This window comes from Cyprinodon tularosa, unplaced genomic scaffold (genome assembly GCF_016077235.1).
Source record: "Cyprinodon tularosa strain WSP-4 unplaced genomic scaffold, ASM1607723v1 ctg239, whole genome shotgun sequence".
In the NCBI taxonomy this organism is placed as follows: Eukaryota; Metazoa; Chordata; class Actinopteri; order Cyprinodontiformes; family Cyprinodontidae; genus Cyprinodon; species Cyprinodon tularosa.
In genome coordinates, this window is record NW_024038892.1 from 497,946 (window position 1) to 518,990 (window position 21,045).

General features: G+C 38.9%; 3 protein-coding genes across 6 annotated transcripts in view; 1 reads left to right on the forward strand and 2 right to left on the reverse strand.

Annotated features, from left to right (window-relative positions):
• The window catches only part of ptpn22 (protein tyrosine phosphatase non-receptor type 22), a 40,061-nt gene extending 39,223 nt beyond the window's left edge, over positions 1–838 (forward strand). Inside the window, exon 26 of one of the 2 annotated variants that reach the window (XM_038287332.1) lies at positions 279–340. In XM_038287332.1, coding sequence (XP_038143260.1) covers positions 279–340 — 62 coding nt within the window. Of the gene's footprint in view, positions 1–278 lie in introns of both variants that reach the window. The other variant, XM_038287331.1, reaches the window with a different exon arrangement.
• On the reverse strand, positions 378–15,008 carry LOC119784989 (lysine-specific demethylase 9). The gene is made up of 7 exons (XM_038287334.1): positions 14,417–15,008; positions 11,044–11,711; positions 5,180–5,317; positions 3,763–3,905; positions 3,512–3,679; positions 3,297–3,405; positions 378–3,217 (listed from the first exon to the last, which is right to left on the reverse strand). Exons 1-7 carry the CDS (start codon positions 15,003–15,005, stop codon positions 2,708–2,710), a joined length of 2,325 nt encoding a protein of 774 aa, XP_038143262.1. The 5' UTR covers positions 15,006–15,008; the 3' UTR covers positions 378–2,707.
• A 2,072-nt stretch (positions 15,009–17,080) lies between these two features.
• The window catches only part of magi3a (membrane associated guanylate kinase, WW and PDZ domain containing 3a), a 203,625-nt gene continuing 199,660 nt past the window's right edge, over positions 17,081–21,045 (reverse strand). The window contains exon 22 of one of the 3 annotated variants that reach the window (XM_038287328.1): positions 17,081–20,068. In XM_038287328.1, coding sequence (XP_038143256.1) covers positions 19,146–20,068 — 923 coding nt within the window. In that variant the 3' untranslated portion in view covers positions 17,081–19,145. The remainder of the gene's footprint in view (positions 20,069–21,045) is intronic. The other 2 variants (XM_038287330.1, XM_038287329.1) reach the window with 2 other exon arrangements.

The following is a 21,045-nucleotide window of genomic DNA, read 5'->3' on the forward strand; positions in this document are numbered from 1 at the left end:
AATCCAGAAATAAACGTTCCATGTGAAGTGCATATATAACGATATCCTATCCAGCTAATTAGTCCATATTGGAGCCATTACCTGTATCTGATCCAGGTATCGGATCAGTGCATTTCTAATCCCTATACAACTTCATGTGTGTCACAAATGTATTTGTCCACTGGAGGTTTGCTAATCAGTGTGCAGCACCTTAGCAGCAAAGCAAATCCCTTGCATCTGTAAAACACTGCTTGGCAATAAAGATTTTTTTCCTGATTCCCACATGTCGATTCTTGCAGGATTTGGGAACCGCTTCAGAAAGCCGAAAGGTCCCCGGAGTTATCCAGAGACCTGGATCTGAAGAGAGACAGGATCACAATGATATACTGCAGAACTCGTTGACTTTGGGACAGAAGCAGGTTTATTACAAAGTTGTCAAGAAAACATCCGTCACAGCAGAACAGCTAAGAAATGCCTAAACAGGAGGATCTGTGCAGCAGCAGGACACACACAGGAAGAGCTCAGTCTTTGTGTAATTTATGAAGTAAAGCAAATTTGAACAATTGGAATGAGAAACTGCTTTGAGAAATGTGTTTGCAGTATGGATTACAGACAAAAACTTTTTTTTTTGTGCTCAAGGCAACGCTGTTAAACTGTGTTAGGACTTCATTTAATGTGTGATCACCCATACGCTTTCAGTGTGAAACAAACAAACAAAAAAAAAAAACGGGTGCAACAATGAACCTTTGAGAGGATGACACGTTCCTTCAAATGGAGCGGACTTCTTGTTTCATGCTTCTGCGTATCGACACGATGCAATGGCACAACTATTTATTAAATAATATGACTTAGCGTTCCACTTGTGTGTTTCTCCTGTTTTAACCGGATCATGACAAACGTCTTTACCATCTACGCTCTGTCACTGCTCAAGTTAGAAAAAAAAATAAACATAAAAAAAGCTTCAAGAAAGAAGAGCTACAGCATTAATAACCCAAGTTAAGACTATGAGAGAGCCATATTTACATAAGAAAGGCATTCCTGTCAAACATATCTGTGTTATTTGCTACCTGGTGGCATGAAATATGGTTATTTCTCATTTCAGTTAACAAATAAAAACAGAAGCATTAAGTTTGGTTAATCATGCACTGCAAAAGGCACTAAAATATAGTCAGAGGAAAAGAAGCAGGAAATCACTTCTTTCCATCTAAACATCATTTTAAAGACCAAAAACAGAAGGAATATAATCCAAAGGAGAATTAATCCTATGAATCTTTCCTAAAACCATTATTACCCTCCAAACTTTTTGATATCACCTGCTAAACTGAAGGTTACTGAAAAAAATGTAATTAAACAAAACCATCACAACATTCTCATAATTGTAGCTAGAACTACAACACACCAGCTTTATTCTAAACGCGACATAATAACAAACCATTATTGCTAACTAGGTGTAATTTCTGCAGTTGATTTAGGATTAAAATGTTGCAGAAATTAGATTATACCACATTAATTCAGAGAAAATAAATATCAAAAATGGTAACAAAAAAGTTCACATACAAGATACACTTCAAATTAAGAACTTAACCTCACAACTGGGAAAACAAGATTTAAGTGCTTTAAGTTGAACAATCGTGTTTCTTTTATAAGGGGAAAAACTGCATAAAATCCCTTTATTGTGGAGTAGGATGACATCCAGGATGTTAGCAAAACGTTGAACATCCGCTGACCACCCACAAATCATCATCAGTCTGTTTTTAATCACAAATTGTGGAACTTGCCTTTAAGTTTTGCTTCTTCCTGTTTTCTTATTACGGTTCCAAGAATTTTTTTTCACAGTAATTTTTAGATATATATTTTGTTAACTAAAAAAAAAAAGCAAAAAAAATGACGTAAACTTCCCTCAGTCTCTTAAACAACAAGTCCATATGGGCAATTTGGGGATGTGTGCACTTTTTTGCAGCTTGCCGCCTTGAATCACTGATAGCTTAGTTTATACCAAAACTAACATGAAAAGACCCTTAGAATGTTTAAATGATTGATGATTGAACAAGAATAACAGCAGGGATGACAGAGCAATTCTCTGGTTTGGTGCCAATATATTCTCCCACAGTAAAGGGTTACAAGTGTCACACCACTGAAAAAGTGTGCATGGGGCAAAAAAAGTGCTTTAAACATCTCAAAAGATAAGTATGATCTCTTAAGATGCAGATCCTTCTGGCAAAGTGAAGTTTTTCACCTTAATATGATATAAAAGGTGCCTAGCTAAGTATAAATGGCACCATTTCTATATGTACCAAGGCCACTGAACACAGCTGCCAATTTTTCCAAATTCATGAAATGCAAATAAATAGAATCCCTGGGGTTAAATAGACTCAAAAAGGTTCAGACTTTAAATAAAAATGATAGCTTGGCAGGATCATGCTGTTGAAAATATCTGGTTGATGAACAACTTCACCTTGAACCAAAACAAACATCTGATACAGAAAGTAGCATTTCAAAACCTGGTTTAAAAATAATAAGATTTTTTTTTTTTTTACATCTGATAACTAAATATATATTATTCTGTCCCATTAAACAAAAACATTACAGGAGGTTAAAAAAACAACAAAAAAACAAGACAAAACACAACAATAATCTGAGATTTAAAAAAAAGAATAATTTAAGTTTGAAAAGCTTCCTGATTACATCAGTTGTCTTACTTATTTAGTCTTTAACCCCTTTAAAGGCGTCATTTGGGGATCTCTGAGGTGTGGCCATTAGCTTTTTGCAGCAAGGCCTCCTTCATAGGGTGGACTGAGGTGGAGTAAAGGGGTGGAAGGTGAGCAGATTTGGTTGGCTGAGGAGGGGCTGGCTGAGGCTCCTTCGACGGCGTCGCCGGTCTCTGGAACTCCGGTTCCTCGGTTTTGGCGACCCCGCCCAGGATGCTGTCCGCCTGCCGCCGTGAGCAGGGTGTAAGGGTGGAATCTGGTCTTGCCGGCGAGGAAAAGGAGACTCGGCCCGAGGTGGGGCTGAGATCTTTGGGCTGCTGCTCCTCCTTGGCGTCCGTGTCTTCTGCTGAGTGGTACTGTTTAAGGCGGATGTGCCAGGCCAGGCTGCAGACTGCAGACACAGTCTTGAACTGGTGGATGACGTTCCTGGGGATGAAGTAGATGTCATCGTCGCAGAGCTGTGCCCGGATATAGCGGACACCTTCCCTCCTCAGCTGATTGAGTTTGGCATCATCCACCCACTGCACACACTGGACCAGGACACACATGTTAAAATAAAATATAAAAACATGAATTCTTTATTGTTTAAATGCAATCTGAACATCTTACCTGAGAAACTGGGGGCTCATAGAGATCCAGCTGCAGCCTCTGGACCACCTCATTAAAGTCCCCAGCATCAAAACACACCACATCCTTGGTGATCCGCGGATGGTTGTCCCTGAAAGAGAGTTCATAAAAACTTAATACAACTTCTTCATAGAGTTTGAAAACTCTGCTATTCATCAAAGGTTGTGGAGGATCTAATAATGCTAGAGGAAGCGCACCCCTCTCCAAAGTGCACAGCCTTCAGGACGCCCACAGCAGCTGTGCTCTGCCAGTCGAAACTCTGCCCCACATGATCAGCATGTGCCTTCGTCCGATCCTCGAACAGAACCTCTCTTGGTTCGCTGGCCCGTGGCAAGTAGTGCAGGTTCTTTATTTCATTCATCGACCTTAAAAACAGAACGAGCCAGTTAAAGGATGTCCTCCTCCTCCTTTTTGAAAAGTAGAACATATTTCCACAGTAAATCTTCACCTGCGGCGTTTAAATGGAGACTTGGGCATATCAGCCGTGGGTACCATTTGCTCTCCCGGTCGCACCCACATGATTGGTCCGTCGTCGCTCTGGGAGCGACAGTCGAGCTTCAGACTGGAGAGGGTCCCCCAGGGCAGGGTCATCTACAATTACAGATTCATTGATTAAATCATCATCTCTGGAGCTAAGATAAAGCAATCTAAGAGAATGCTGATCAAAATAAATTTCAAGTTACTGATAAACAGCAATTAGTGATGCAAACAGGACTTTTACATGATATATTAAGAGTTTCAGCCGATGCAGATCATTAACTAGAACATTTCCTAATCTCTCTGCAATTCATTAGGCTGTTTTCTTTTTTTTTAAATACAGCATGTCTCCCTCTAGTGGCAGATAGAGATGCTGCAGGCATATTTTCTGTTTTTATCTTTCTAGAATGAAACTCATCTTTTTTGGAAGATCTCTGGGAAATTTTGGATTTTCATTGAATAAACATTACAAATAGGCAGAAAGTGGTTTTAATCAGTATTAAATGCCCACAGGTCTCTTTTTTAAAATCAGTCTGTAGGAAAAAACAAATCCTGCCTTAAAAAACCACGAGTGATCATAAACCGAGAAATTTGTCCTTTATAAATTACAGCTCTACCTCAGAGTTTGAGTCCAAGACTCCACCTTATGTTGGGCCGTCTTTACCCTCACAGTCGAGCATAAATGGTCCATGCAAAGACTCTTTATTGAGGGACAGCATATATCTCACTTTGGATCCAATGAACTCAAATTTAAGTTTCATGTGAAGTGACTTTAAATGTCTGACAGAAATCACGATACAATCCGGCTTCAGTTCCGCTTAGTCATCAAAATGTCTCCAAAATGAGTGTACGTGTGCTGATGGGTCAGGGTTAGTGGGAGGGGGCCGCATATATTCATAGCCTTATCATAACCTTTGCATGGTAGTCAGCCAAGTTTCAGGAACTGTTTTACCTCGTTAGCGTTAGAAATGCAGAACCAACATTTACAGAAGACCGTTTCATCGATACAGTCGAGAGCTTTGCTGCATTTCATGGCACTGTTTTTAACCTTGGTTGCAGCATTGCATGTGACCCTATCCATCCATCTTTGCTCTTCAGATTATCAATGAGCTGCAAATGACTGGCTGAGGTTGGTTAAAGAGTTTCAATAGTTTCAAACAAACTTTCACAATAATAAACTTTTTTTTATATGATCTGAGATCATTTGGTTTATGACATTTTACTTTTTTCATGATGAAATTGAGTTAATTTTAAATACAGATTACATTTTTTATTAACCTTAATAAAAAAAAAAAACACAATGTATGCGCCTACTATTGTTTTCAAAATACAAAGCTACGGTTATGCATTGACTGATGCTTTTATAAGGTGATGGAAATAAATCAGACCTTGAGAAATGGAGACTCCTCCAGCATGTCCAGGAACTCTGGGAAATAATCTCCGACTTCTTCATCCACGGCTCCGACCAGGCTGATCTGCCTCATGGGTCCAGCTCGGTACGTTCCTGAACAGTAAGTCCGGCTCACCTGGACAAAAAAATTTAAAATAAAAAGAAGCTTTTAAGTCGCTACGAGCTACTTTATTGGACGCTAAAAGTGTGTTTTCTATATTTCAGTGAAAAAATGAGTTGACTCTACTGTATAAAGTTTGAGCCTTCATATTTAGTCCCATTGTTTGAATTTTGTCTGGTTTAACAAACCAACATAGCAAACTTTTACATCGTTAAAAAGGTAGTCAATCAATCATAAGTTTTAATTCCTTATTTTTTTTTTTTAAATCTTAGACTGAATCCATAATTAAAAGAAGCTGTTCCACTCATTGGGTGCTTTTATTTGGTGATACCTTTTTGTTGTTGCTGCTTTTCCAAACTTTACTAAATTCTGACACAAAACTAACCAGACCTCACCAGTAAAACCAGAACAGCAGAAAGTCTCAAGATATCTGACCACAGTTTTATGGAGGGAATTTTGTGCCATTATTGTTGCAAGTAAAGAACATGTTTTATAAAAGGAAAGTTGGATAAAATCCCATACTGCTATCCAGTAAGGAAACTTTTAAAAATGTCTTAATGCAAAAGGGTTCTGAGAGCCACTCTGATGTATTCCTAGATTAAAATAAACAAATAAATAAATAAAACTATGGAAAAAATAAAGTTTTTACAAAATCTATAAAATCTTTTTTTTTTTCATATTTTCTACAAATTGCACACGGCCAAAAAAAAAAAAAAAATACATTTTGACCAATAAAATGTTTCAGCAAATGTCCAGCTGACCAATAGAAATGCATCTTTTCTCCTCACTCCACAGTAAAGCCCGCCTCCAGAAGTGGAGGGAGTTTAATCTGTAAAACGTCATTTTAAAATATTGAAATTTTTAAGACTTCATCTGAATTTTTTTTTTTTTTATGTGAAAAAATAAAATATGAATTTCTTTTTTTTTCTTTCAAAAATTAAGATAAAGATGTATTTCAACATTAATGGAACAAAATAATCTCTGTACTTTTTAAGGAACTGGTCATTTGTCAGGAGCAACAGTTTCAGTGTTAAAAACCAAGAGACATCTGCGCGACTACTGATGGATTTCTTTTACGCCCACATTTACTCAGCAGTAGAGCTGGAACCCGCAGTGGTGGGAGTCCATTTGATTATCTGCTGATGAGCACTGGGCTGTTAACTCTGCTGACCTGGAGTGGAAATATTTCATGCTGATCTTTTTTCTTTATTATTCAGAACAGTCATTGCAAAAATGCAAAAACTACACAGCAATATACAATCATCGTTACTCACCCAGCATAAAACAGATGCAGAGAACTTTCCACTGGGTGAAATGATCAAACTTTCCAGCAGAGAGAAAAGGAAAACTGCTCATATCCTCATAACACCATCAGCAAAACTGTTTTTTAATGCACGGTTATGGTGTTAGTTACTTTTTAAAGGCAAATAAAGACTAAATTGTCTTCAGTCAGTATCGAAAATCAGCAGATATTCACAGATTGTCTAATTTACTTAACTACATCCTTTCAGTTAACTCTCTAACCAATTGCGTCCCTAAATACAGAAAGTTTTGAGGATTAAAAGCAAAGGTTTTATTTGGAGGCGTTTTTCCTGTGAGGCAGATGAGCAGGAAACACAAGAGAGGATTAATAAACCTCCATGAAAGCTGTGCTAAAGAGTGATAGCTGCAAAGTTGACACTTAAATTGATACTGGAAATATTTATGAGGAATTTTAAAATGTCAGTTAAGCTCCTTTGTGTACGACAACATAAATCAAAGCTATCTCTTTAAATATAATAATAATTTAACTTTACTGATCTCACGTTGGAGATTTAACCTATCCCCTTGGGGAGCAGTGGGCTGCCATCGTGGGGCGCCCGGGGAGCAGTGTGGGGTTAAGGGTCTTTGCTCAGAGACCCAGAGTGGCAGTCTGTGGGAGTGGAGCTTGAACTCAGAACCTTAGGATTCCAAGCTCTAAGCCCAAGCCCCCAGGCTGCCACTCCCCCTACCGAACCTGCAAAATGTTGGTAGTTTCATTACAGCATAACCCCCAGATTCCAAAATACTCCGTCAGCGCTCCGCATCATGTGCAGTACTTGCCTGTCATGTTAATCAATGAAAACTGTTCCACATCCACTCCTCCACACGTCACCATCCACGTACGTCTTCTCTGTCAGTCACTGTGAAAATATGCAGCCGAGCTTTTTTTTTTTGCTTTTGCTCTGCTCTGCTCCAGCCAGGTCAAGATTAGATTAGATTAGATTCAACTTTATTGATCCGTAACTGCAATCACACCAAACAGGCAAAAGAACGTCGAGAAGATTCGGTTTGTCATATTGAAATATAGTGCCGACGGATTGGTAAATATAAATTAGAGCATAACTCTTATATATTCCAAAAAAACTAACAGCGTTTAATTAAATGATTGGATGCAAAGTATTGTTTCAACATCAGGAAGCAGATTTCTCATCCCGATCAAAATATTTATTATATGCCGAGAGGCTTAAAAGTTTAATGTCGTAGGGAAGCGGCTGTTCCAACGGATGCATTTCCGAATTCTCCCGAGTGGTGCCCGAATTTACACGGGTGAATAAAGTGAATGTCAATTGGTTGTTTATCAAGAGGGCGGGATTGATGTGGTTGAAGGTTAACAAGTAAGTTTAGGCCCCGTCTACACGAAGTCAAAACGAACACGAAACGCTAATATTTTCCAGAACGTTTGTCATAAAGACGGAGACGTAAAATAAATGTGATCGTCCACACAAATGCATGAAAACGCTGCAAAATGTATGCCAGGCCTGTAAGTGGCGCTGTGGTGCCAAAGCAAAAATAGGCGAGGAAATGTTGGGCATGCGCACTAATATTTATACATGTTTGCCCTGCGGGTCCATTTTCGTGGTTCAGTCAAATTCAGGTGCTGAACTATGTCGTCGATATTGCTCTGTTCTTCCTGGAGATATTCCAGAAGAAGAAGATTCTGTTGTAAGCCCGACAGCAGGGTGAGTAGCATGAGCAGCAACCATTCAACACAGTACGGTGCCATTGTTGTTGTGATACTGTGTGGCGCATGCGTGTTTAGAGGCGACGCTATGACGCATGCGTGTAAAAAAAATATGCGGTTAGAGCGTAAAGTTGGAAACGCGAAAATGCCGTTTCAGAATCTTCCCACTCTGAAGGCTGAATAAAAAAAAGATCGTTTACAGACCCCCGAAACGCCGGCTTCATATGGATGAGAGGCTGGTTTGGTGAAAAATGTGTGCGTTTAGGCCAGGGTTCGTCTTCGTGTGGACGGGGCCTTAGTTGTGGCCAGTTTCTCGGAAGCATCCTGTTAACCAATTAGCAACTTAGTGCTAATAGGTTACTAATGGGAAATCACATTGGGACCAAGTAGCAGTAAATTGGTGACTTTGAATCGACACTGTCAAGGAACGCTATGGACAGCAGAAACATGCAAGAGGAGGAGAGTTTTGAGTCAGAGTTCATGGATGAGTCTCCTCCGTCATAATTTTTTTATTTAGAGGAGGAGAGTGGGGACGAAGATGTTGTGGAATAGGACACCAGGGCGATGGAAGCTTGGTTTGGTGTAGAAGGCTTACAGCCGCACATGTTTGAGCCCTTGCCTCGCAACACTGCCAGTTCTGTTAGCTCTACGCCTGCTGAAGACACAGACGTCCATCCCTGTGGACACTGGGATGGAATTCAATAGGAGGGTAAATGATTCTTATTTCTTATTTTAACCGTTGCGTATATTAGCTGCAACATATGAATCAAGATGCTATGACCGAAAAAATGTGATTGACAGATGACCGTTGATTAATGATTGGCCAAATTTAGGTGTAAAAGCTGATGTATAACTAACCGGCCTGCATAAAATAATGGAAAAATCCCCACAGATTTTAAGACAGAAATTTTCTAAATTTTGGGACAATATCATCTTAAAGGAGAAGTTCGGTTTTTTACACTTTAAGCCCATTTTCTGTAGTGTCCAGGATGAAATCGAATGATCAACACCAAAAGTTTGACAATTGCTCCTGTCTCTGCTTTTTGGCTCATTTAGAATCAACCCCTGGCTGCTTTAGAATGGCTAGCATAGAGCATGTCCGATAATGTCCTTAAAACAACCTTAAACGTTCTTTTTTTAAAATATGCTACTCACCGGGTCGTCAGCGCTGTTCAATGACGTTCCAAAAAAAGTTTCGTAAAGAAAAACCGTTCCTGTAGTGTTTTATTTAGCATTTTGTAAATCCCATTGAGTTCTGTTGGAATAGTCAATATTCCCCTGCCACCGGAAACGGAAATGGGGCCTGTTTACACAGTTGTAGTCTTTTCGCTTCACTCTGTGTACTCCAACGTCGAGAATCAAGAATCCACCTTTCGTATTCCATTTTCAGAGTTTTTTAAAGTGTTTAACAGAGACGTTAGCACCTCGACGTCGGAGTACACAGAGTGAAGCGAAAAGACTACAACTGTGTAAACAGGCCCCATTTCCGTTTCCGGTGGCAGCGGAATATTGACTATTCCTACAGAACTCAATGGGATTTACAAAATGCTAAATAAAACACTACAGGGACGTTTTTTCTTCACGAAACTTTTTTTGGAACGTCATTGAACAGCGCTGACGACACGGTGAGTAGCATATTTTAAAAAAATAACGTTTAAGGTTGTTTTAAGGACATTATCGGACATGCTCTATGCTAGCCATTCTAAAGCAGCCAGGGGGTGATTCTAAATGAGCCAAAAAGCAGAGACAGGAGCAATTGTCAAACTTTTGGTGTCGATCATTCGATTTCATCCTGGACACTACAGATAATGGGCTTAAAGTGTAAAAAACCGAACTTCTCCTTTAAATACGATTTCCCTACGGCTTAAATCAAATCCAGCCAAATCAAAGCTCTTATTGCAGGCATGGATGAAGAGATGCTGAGTTTGGAAGTAGAGAACAAACATAGTTCATAAAAAACAATTTTTATATGATCCTACAAAAATCCACAACAAAAAGAAAATATTTGCGCAGAAACGGCAAAGGCTGGATGCTGATTTTTTAAAAATTTGTCATTAAATTAAGCATTCATTTTCGCATGTTTTGCCCCAACGATTTTAACAATAATATTGCGTAGTCTCTTCTCGAGCTCCGAGGAATTCGGACCGGAGCAAGACAGGAGGAAGAGCAGAGAATGTAGGCTTTTCTTTGCTTAATTAAAATAGGTGGCTTTTTTTAAAACCTCTACAGAGCATTCTTCATTTCATTATTGTCAACATAAATTTCTTAATATCCATTTTGAAATAAAAAAATTTTTGTCTCTGGTGCACTTCTTTAACTTCTATCACAACTTCTAACTTCTAATTGGGGATAGTTGCTCGCAGCAACTATCCCCAATTTCTCAGAAAAGTTCAAATTTTTTCAACCTCAGTTCTGCCAAGCAGGACTAGCGTACACCTTAGCACACTAAACCTTTGCAGCTAGCAGTATTACACAGAGCTAGTTTACCAGATATTAAGAGAAAAGTAATAAACTGATGTCACTGAGGTATGGAAAATCAAAGATTCAAATAATAAAGTCTTCATAAACAAAAAAAATCTGATTAATGAGTAAAATTGTTGAATTGCAAATAGTGAAAGGGTTAATGTTAGTGTGTAGTTTAGGTGGTAAAGAAGCCGTTTTGCTCCCTGATCAGAGGAAGTGAAGCGCGTGAGAGGGAAAGCTTCTATTTACCATGAGAGCAACAGAGCAGGAGCTGAAATCTACCTTCATCACATACCTGAGCGTGAAAGTTGCTTATGGTGGTCGTCTCGATGTCTTTCTTGCCCAGTATTTCCATCTTGACCGGCGTGTTGGGGAAGTTGAATGCAAAGTAGTCCAAGAAGTCGGGCAAGTAGGAAGCCGCCCCGTGGATCACCGTCAGGGCATAAACCGCTGCACCTTTTGGCTTCTCTGCGAAGGTCAGCTCCAGGAACTCCCGGGCGAAGCCCTCCATCTCAGCCGGACTGAGGCACGCGAGCTCGTCAGCGTAAGCGTGCAGCACGCGCCCGCCGCCGTTGGGCTGCTTTTCCTCGTGAATGAAGCGTCCGTATCTGGTACCGGTCTGGAGGCAGAAGCTGCGGATGTAGTGGTCTTGATGCGAGAGGAAAGGGACGTGACCTGCTTTGAGAGCTTGAAGGTAAGGTGGGCTGCTGTCAGCAGGTTCTCTGACAGGAAGCCGACTGCCTTCTTGCTTTATCGCAGCAGGTAGAGGAGCTTCTGGGTTTACAGAGAGCGAGAGATCAGCTCCTAGCCCGGCGCACACAGTCTGAACCGCTTTGGTGTGGACATGTCGGACCTTCTTGGAACCGTGATCATCGTCGCGATGCTTCTTCTTCTTTTTCTTCTTCTTCAGAAGATATTCTTCTAGTGTTAGAGACTTTCCATTTTCATTGTTTGGGATCAACTCTAAGAGATGCAAACAGATGATGGTCAGAAAGGAGAAGAGTGCAGAGAGAATAGGGTTTTTACCTCTGCAATGGAGGATACGTTTTAATCATGTTGGTTTGTCTGTCAGCCTGTTTGCAAAATAACAAAAAAAAAAAAAAAAGTTATGGATGTATTTTACTGAATTACTGGATTTTACTCTCCTCTCTCTCTCATACCCTGTTTCCTGTCAGTCTACTCTCTAAAAGAAAAAAAAAAAACGAGTTACTGGTGCTGTAAAAACTCAAAACAATAAATTCAGTGCACACATTGACTTAAGGTGGAATCACAATATGTCAGGGAAAATTAGCTACTTGGTAGGAAACTGTGCTCACCGAGTGCTTTTCTAGTTAAAGACCTAAAGAACTTTTTTAATTTTAAGATTTATTTTAATTTTAAAATACACAAGATAGAATTGATAAAATAAACCGAAACAACTCCAAATTGCAGAGCAATTGAAAACATCCTAATTTACTCTTTCAATGGTAACTAAAATGTGATAATGTCTGGAAAAATTGAGATTTTGCAGCTTTGCTTTTTTGAAGCATAAAAAAAAAGTTACAAAAAAAAAAAACGTTTTTGTTCATCAACATAAAAAGGCTTTTGGTCCATTTCCTCACAATGGTAGGTAAATAAATAAGGAGGAGGACGGTTCATTCACAGCAGACGTGTACAAGTAAACCTACTTTGTTAAAGTAAGTTTTTTAGGGATCTGTACTTTACTGAGTGTTTTTTGTTTTTGCTTTAGTCAGCACTTCTATTCTTTATTATTAGAGATTTACCTAAAAATCAGAGACATCACTACTTATTAGATATTAAAACATGACCCGAATTTATCATGAAAGGATTTGCTTATGTTAAATCAGGATATGAACAGAACTGCAGGTCGTTTCTACTGCTCCACACAACTGGTCTGTGGTGACCTAAATTTTTTTTTTTCCCCAGCAAGGCACTCCTTGGTTTTTAAATAAGACAGAGTCATGTTTTGTTTTAAAATGTATCCTCATAACAGGTAAAATTAGGTCACGGTGAGATATGACGACCTGCAAACATTAAAACATTTTAATTTTCTTTCATTCAGATCAGATCCCCTTGGATGATAGTTTTTAGAAGTAATCTGTGTCCTTTCTCACCTTTTTATTAGACTTTAGGGGAGAAAAAGAAAAAAAATCAATAAATCGCATTTGGTAGGAAAAAAAAGAATCTGAGAATTTTAAGTATTTCTGTAGACATCTAGTCTTGTTAGGCGATCAGGATAGAGGTCTGGGAGAGGGGCATGTTTATACTATATATCAGGCATCTCTAAAGTCAGTCCTCGAGGGCCGCTGTCCTGCAGGTTTTAGAGGTTTCTCAGCGTTAACACAGCTGATTCTGATGATTGCAGTTCATCAAAAGCCTGTTAATCAGCTATCAATGGAAATCAGCTGTGCTGGAGCAGGGAAACCTCTAAAACCTGCAGGACAGCGGACCTTGAGGACTGACTTTGATGCCTGCTATATATGGTTTAAATCCCTTAATATTCATCTTATATATATTAACAAAGATGCTGATAACTGCAGATGTCCACTGCTATTTACCCAGTTGCATTGTCCCTTTTTTTTTTTTTTTTTTTTTTTTTTTTTACCTGCTCTGGAAAAGTTTGCTTCCACCACAATGTTTATTATGCTGTTTTGTTTAATCTATTCAGTAAACTGCTGTGTTTCCCCCTCCTTCTAACCTTAACTTTTTTAATGATTTACCAGAATATTTTCATTAACTGTCGCCTCAGTTGAACCGCCTCAGATTAAAAGCAGCCAGAAACAGAGGCGTAGCCAGAATTTTTTTATAAGGGTGGCCAGGCAATAACCAATGCACACTGAGGGGGGGCCGAAAGCAGATAAGCACCAGAACTTCAGGGTCAATCTACACTGTTCCAACAGAAATATTAACAGGCAAAACATCCAAATTTTCTAAATAAAGACAAACTATACTTTCCTACAGCCTTTGCTAACAAATAGACGCATATATTTAAACATCTGTAATTTCTAGATAAAAGGTATAGTGGATAAAACACAGTTTTGTTTTGAGTTCTGGGTGTAAATATTTTCCATTGTCATTACAGATCTACTTGTATCAATAAACATTCTGCATAAAATTTATATTTACAAGCACCAACATCTACATAAATTGATTATTTCATAAGTTTTTATTAAAATTGTTATTTATCTTTGATTTCAATGTGTATAATTAACCACAAAAAATTCAAATGTTTTGAATATTCCACTTAAGAGTATTACTGTTTCCACCATCTGTATGAGAGGGGGGAAAAAATGGTAGGAGTAGCCACAGATTGCCTAAGGGTGGCCATGGCAGACCCTGGCCCCCCATCTAGCTCCGCCCCTGGCCAGAAACCAAAACAAACACGTGAAAACGCGCAAAAGGTGTTAATGGTAGGGTCAAATCTCCCTTTGTTTACCTTGTTTAGCAACAATAAGCTAAATAAATGGAATTTGTGGAATGTATAAATATAATAACTTGATTTAAATTACTTAAAACAAAAAAAAAAAAACATTAATTTTGAATTAAGGCCAATTTAGAGGATAAACTGTTGCTAAATTTCAGACTGCAGCATTTGTTACACAGGTTGACCTACTGGTGCTTAGAGCCTTGGATTTAAATCTAATTAAATAAAAAAAAAAAAAAATCACCTTTTTTCTTTTTTTGGTGGGGATGTTTGACGTTAGCCTCTGAGTTTTCCTTCTTCAGCTTCAGCTTCGGTTCCTGCTCCCGGTGCGGCTCTTTGCGCTCGTGCTGCGGGGCCTTCACCACTTTGAGGGGCGTGAAAGTGAAGAGCGCAGGTGGCTGAGGGACCACGGATCGCTTCTGCGAGGGGAAAGCGGGCAGCAGGCTCTTCTTGGCGCCGTTAGTCAGACCATGGTGGTGCTGGTGGACGTGCAGGACGTGTTTGTCCAAGCTGAACACCTGGGCTTTGGGCTTCTGCTGCAGCTGGTGGTGACTCCTGTTCTCAGCGTGTTGCTGGACGCACTGCTGCTGACTGGGATTATGATGATGGAGCTTCACCTTTTTGGGTTCTTTTTCGCATCTTTCTCTTTTATCGGTTGGCGGAGACAAATCCCTTTTCTTTTTCTTCTTCTTCTCTTTGATGAATCTCTCAAAGCTGTCCCTGATCCGGTCGTCGTTGGCTTTCGTTCGGAGCAGGTCGACTTGAGCTGCCATATTTGCACGTACAGTGTCTTTAAATGGCTCGGCGATCGGAGTGCGCATGTCCGCGTTCATTTGTAGTTTTTCTGGCCGACTATTTGTAGTCCGCGTCAACGCTTTGCTGATATTGCGCATGCATCCAGCTTGCATTGTGGGAGTGTAGTTCGTAGTTTCTCGGGACTTGAAGTTCAACTCACATTGACTGCGTGCGGAGCCGCACGCACTCAACTCCGTCTGGCTGACGTCATGGTTAACGTCATCACCCACTAGAGGGCGCGATTTCTCTTCCACGGAATGCATCAGACGAAAAAAATAAAATAAATAAAATTATGAAAAAAAAGTGGGTTTAAAAAAAGATAAAACTGAACAATAAAATAGTTTATATAGCAAATTACTTCAATTACATTTGAATGAATATATATATATATATATATATATTTTTATTTATTTTTTATTTTTTTGCAAGACTGTACTTTTAAAAAGATGAAATTGTCCAGAGAGCTGTTCCAAACGAAATTTCTTTCTATTTTACACTTGTATAAACAATATGACAAAATCTGTCTAAGTCTAAAAATAAAAGATTAAAAAATTACTATCACAATTTACTCCTTTTCATTGAACTGCATCAAAGCCTCAGTACTACATCCCTTCCACATGTGGTTGTAATTACCACAATAACATTATATAGAAACCTCTGTTTTTTAAATACTATATTCCCAAAGGTGTGTTAAAGATAGGCTCTATGTACGTACCTTGACACTCTATTTCTCTGGTTCTTTTCCCTGAAAAGAGATTACTTAGGACAAACCCTTTAAACTTCATACTTCATATCTTGTATTAAATAACCAGGAGAACTGATAATAGATTCTAATAGAATCAGAGAAATTGCTTAGAGTTTACAGAAGGCAGCTGCTCACCTCTGGGCTCACCTCTCAGGAAGTGGCCCCGATAACAGTTAAAAAGGCATTTTATACATCTCTGGTCTGCCACGTCATCTTATTTTATATCATACACATAAGCAGATGATTAGACATCCATGGCTCCAGCCTTAACAAAATATTACACTTTGTTCTTAGCTGAAGGACTCCGCTCTCATTCTATTTCCAAATCTATGCCACGTACAAAATGAAGATTAGAACTGCATATCCAAACAGAGGAACTGTCTTAATTAGATTAACTATTGTGGAAAACATTGGGCACCAAGGTGAAATAAACTCACACATCAATGATAATTATCCTAACAGGTGTGTTTTGTTTATTAGAAGTTATGCAGCAGATCTCTGACATTTTCCTTTTACTTGGTTTTCTCCATTCTCAGCTATTGCAATGTTATTTGTCAGCTAAGCCAGAACAAGTACTTTTGCTTATCGTTTTTGGCCTTGGAGACCCTGATAATAATTGCTCCCCTTTGTTTGGTTAAAACTTAATGATGTTACGCTTTTATATGCTGTGCCTGTTTCACTTGGCAGTTTTGAGTTCATTGGTAGCTAAATATCTTATATTTTTGTATTATATTACATATCCCTGTTTCATTCAAAGGGTTGGTACACCTATTATACTCACTCTTTGATATTCAATTCAAACCTCCTACCTAAAAGTTATTGAGCAAACATATTACATTTGCTTCACTGGGGCTATTCTGATAAATCATTTTATTATGAATAAGAAGTTTAAGCCTCACAAAGACTTGCTTATTACTGATGATTCCGTTTTTTATCTTTTTGATCTTGTTTGGGTCAGTTAATACTACTCAAAACAAGATATTTGAGATCCTGATCAAACAAAAATAATTTAAATTTCTAAAAATTATTATGCAATCCCTGGTGAGTAAGGAGTTAAGCTATCCTAAAATGGGTTTGAAAAAAAAAAATCTAAAAAGTTAAAAAAAATTAAACAAAAAATTATTTCAAACGAAGATAAATAATTAAAAACCAGAGAATAAAAATGCAATAATTAATTACATGTTTTAAAAGTTCTACTTGTTTCTTAAAGATTAGTTTATTCATCAGGAAACCAGACTTCTCTGAACTTGAGCATCCTCCTCTATGTTATGTTTTCTGGAATATATTAATAGATGTAAACTGCATGCATGTAAACTGTCTCACTTACATTGATAAACACAGAATGAGAGAAAAAAAATACATAAATTCTTATATTTAATCAGTAAACCTTTATTTATCAGTGCATGAACAGTATGCCATGATAATTTTTTTTTCCACCCATTGCATAACATTTCCTCTCAGCTCCCTTAAAAAAATAATGGATAACAATTTACATAGATTTTCTTTCTTCATGAAGGCAATCATTTTATACATGTGCTGTACAATTTATAAACATTTACAACTACAATGATGTCAAAACTATGTCTTTTAAATATGTTGGAGCAAACGCAAGGCCACGGCATCAGACATGGTAAAGATATGAACAGTTAAAAACGACAGTAGCCCATCATATCAACATGAAAACAGACAATAAATTATCCAGCGGCCTCGCAGACAAACAGATGCGTGTATTACTTCTTCATATGCTTATGCAGGCAGGCGGGTTAGGGTTAAAGCTATGACTTGCTTGTGCAGAGCAGAGGTTTCAGCACTAGATGTCGCTCTAGTCCACAGTAAGAACACAGAAAGGCTACATTTTCTCTTCAGAGCAGTCAGATGCTTTCCTGATTGCTTTTTAAACGCCAAACTTAAATCCCAATTTAAACAGCATTAAGCAGAACCTCCCATCAGCCTACTGAAGAAGAGGAGCAGAGGGTTTTCTCATGATCTACAGAGGCGTCTGCAATCACAAGCAGCTTTCATGTCAAAACTTAAAGAGGGTCTGGCTTTGTGTAAAACAAACACAAACATGTTGCAGTGACAAACTACAGCAAAGTACAGGACCAGGCACAGTGACTGGCAGTTCTGGAAAAAAAAAGATGTGTAAAAAGCCTTAAAACATGTAAATATAAACCTCCAAAAGACTATTTTAACCTCAAATGTATTTATTCTAACATTAGTGAAATGCTGCAACTGAGCCAAACCTAAACACCCAAACTTGATGCATTTTTTAGGAGGAATACTTCCCCCACTAAAAATATTCAAAAATCAAAGGTTGCATTTTTATAAACATCTCAGCGGATTATACCCCTGCAATAAAACATTTATTATTTTATCGCTTTTTACACATCATCAACACAAGTGCGAACGCATGCGTCTGGTTCTGTACTTCATAAACATTTGAACTAAAGGTTCCCTCTTTTTATGTGTGCCTATATTCACGAGATAAATATATATTTCTAAATATTTCATACAAATTAAAAAGAAAAGTTTGCATTTTTATCAATTGTAAAGCTTCGCTAATTAATTTCTTCTAAATAGGATCAATATTTGAGGAATTGGTTTGCTAAATAATTAATTGATACGTATTTTTGAGCCTAAAGGAATAAATAAAATGCATTATCAACATGATGCATGAGACCATGATGTAAAGGAGGATTCACATAAATGGTGTAGAGTTTCTACATGCTCGGCCTCCACGCAGACATGTATGGGCGCTCTTGTTTTGCTTTTAATTTCTCACATTATTTTCACAACACAAATACAAAAACATTAGATCTATAACCACAAGTATCTGGTCTGCTCATTGATGCATATAAAGCTTCAGAGTGTTCCTCCCACCTACATGGGATTCATGACTTCACATATTCGGATGCAGTCACACGAATCACAGCTTTTATCGGATATTTCTTCTTTTTAATCATAAAAAATAAACATTGTTTTTCCCTCAGGTCGTTTGAAGAAACAGTGGTCCCTTTAGAGACGATAACAGTGAGTAAATCTTGCTTGGTTTTAAAACTTAGCGAGTGCATGAGTATGCTTGTAATCCTTCAAAGTAAACACAAACTAAAAAAAAAAACAGTTTTCTTCTTGTGGCTCGGTTAGACGGGATGAGCACTTCATTTAGACACCTTCAAACCGATTCACAGTGAGTGCTATCAGGAGCAGCTTCATTTTAACTAGAGTCTCTGATTGGCACAGAATAGATTTCCTTCTGAACTCCCGGCTCAGATCTCATCTCACATGAGCATGCAGCAGGGTTTGGTACAAATACTCCGTCTGAGGCAAACCGGGTGAACAAACAAAAAATAGAAAGTTAATGAGAAGGTATGTGCTGGTTAAACGTCGATCCGCTCTCTCCAGCCCGTTCATAAAGGCTCAGCTTTGTCTTCATTCATGATGAGTCCACGTGGGACTGGATCTTGGCCGAGCTGGGAACCTTCCATGGGCCGGGGGTGATGGGGGCCTTCTTGCTGGTGCTGGTCCCGTTGCAGTTGGGATCCTGGATGCTACTGCTGGAACCTCTGGGGTCCCTTCTGTTCACTTGCTCAGCTGACCCCTGATACTTGGCCTCTGGGTATTCCTTGTCGGCTCTCTCTCTTCCGCTCCTGTGGCTGGCTGTGGTCGGATCGGCCTCCGAACCCGCTCTGTCCCAGTGGGGTTTCTGAGCCGCTGCCTCTTTCTCAGCCCTCTTTCCCTTCCGGTGGCGCTCGCCGGTGCCCCAGCCTTTGTCTCCACTCTCTGCAGCCCCTCTCTCCTGCTGGTAAGCTGCATCCTCCTCTTTATGTCTCCAGTCTTTCACTTCCCCGGCTGGCTGTTGTCCAGTGGGACGTCTGGGGCTCTGAGGTTCTTCTGGGTTCCTGGAAAGGACAGGATCGTGCTCCCTCTGGGAGCCCTTCCGTGGGCTAGCAGAGCGCAGGTCTCTCTGCCCTTGGGTTTTCCTTTCCCTGTTTTCCGATGTTTTTTGGGGGCTCTGGGACGGCTCCATGTGATCCATCTGAGCTTCTGCTGCTCTTCTGGGACTGCTAGGTATGAAGTCGCTCTGGCCAGTTTTCCTGGGGCTAGAAGCACGCTTATGGTTGTGTGTAGGGTGCTGCTGTCCCCTTGATCGGTTAGCTTGTGTACCGTGGTCCTGTCCAGCACCGGGGAAACTAGGCACTCTGTAATCCCCTGCTGATGGTTCTTCAAGGGTGAATGCTTTGGAGGAAGAAGGTGACCATCCTGAGTTAGAGGATGGAGAAGCTGGAGATGACTGGTCATCAGATGCAGAGAGTCTGGGAAAGCTCGTCTTCGGAAGGGCTACTTTTTCTTTTGAACCTGGAAAAAAAATAAAGACAACAAATAAACATATTTCTGCAAAGTATCCGGTGGATCTTAACAGTCTAGACACCCCACTTAAAATGTCTTTAAAATGAGTTTAGGTAGAAGGATTTCAACCTTTCCCATATTTATAGGAGACATATCTTGTACAATACAAATGTAAACAACATCTACAAGACAAAAAAATACACTTTTGCACCATGGAATTAAAGACTTGCGTTTGAAGATGAATACATATAAAAATATACCAATACTTGGAGACACAATGAAACCAGAAATGCAGGTTTTTTTAGGTGTAATGACAGATGATCTCAACGTTTAAAGGACAAAGGGGGGAGCTTATAATCCTGAGAACAACCTGCTAACTGTGCAGCAACATCCTATTGCCTGGATTCCACTCCTATAAAAGATGAGATCATGAGTTTCTAAAGCCATAAATCTATGAAATCCTGGTATAATTTGATGTAAGACAGCCAAACAAAGGGATTTTAGTCTTTTTAAATTATCTGTGGGGATTTCTGCTTTTAATTTTAAATAAAACATGATAAAGAGAAAGTTTTTTCTACATGGTAGCATCCTTTATATGTCTGTATTAAAGAGCAGGATTTAATACAGAAGCATTTAATTTACATTTAAAAATGTAATCTAGGGCTGAAACAATCGGATTAATTGATTATTGAAATAATTGTCATCTATTTCAGTAACTGATGAATCGTTAACTGGAGTATAGAGAGTCTAAAACATGCCTTTAGCTGACAGAGCGACCCACTTAGAGCTGTAATTATAAGAAAATTGTGAAAAAACATTTAACAATTTTGCATTTAAGATAAAAAAACAAAACAAAACAAAAACGCTTTCTTTTGTCAATATGCTCTACTCAGAACTCCTCAAGTGGAAATGTTTTAGTTTCAACTGGTTTAATTTCATAAAAAAATCTTCTTTAAGGAACCTTTGGCTATTATAATAATCAACAG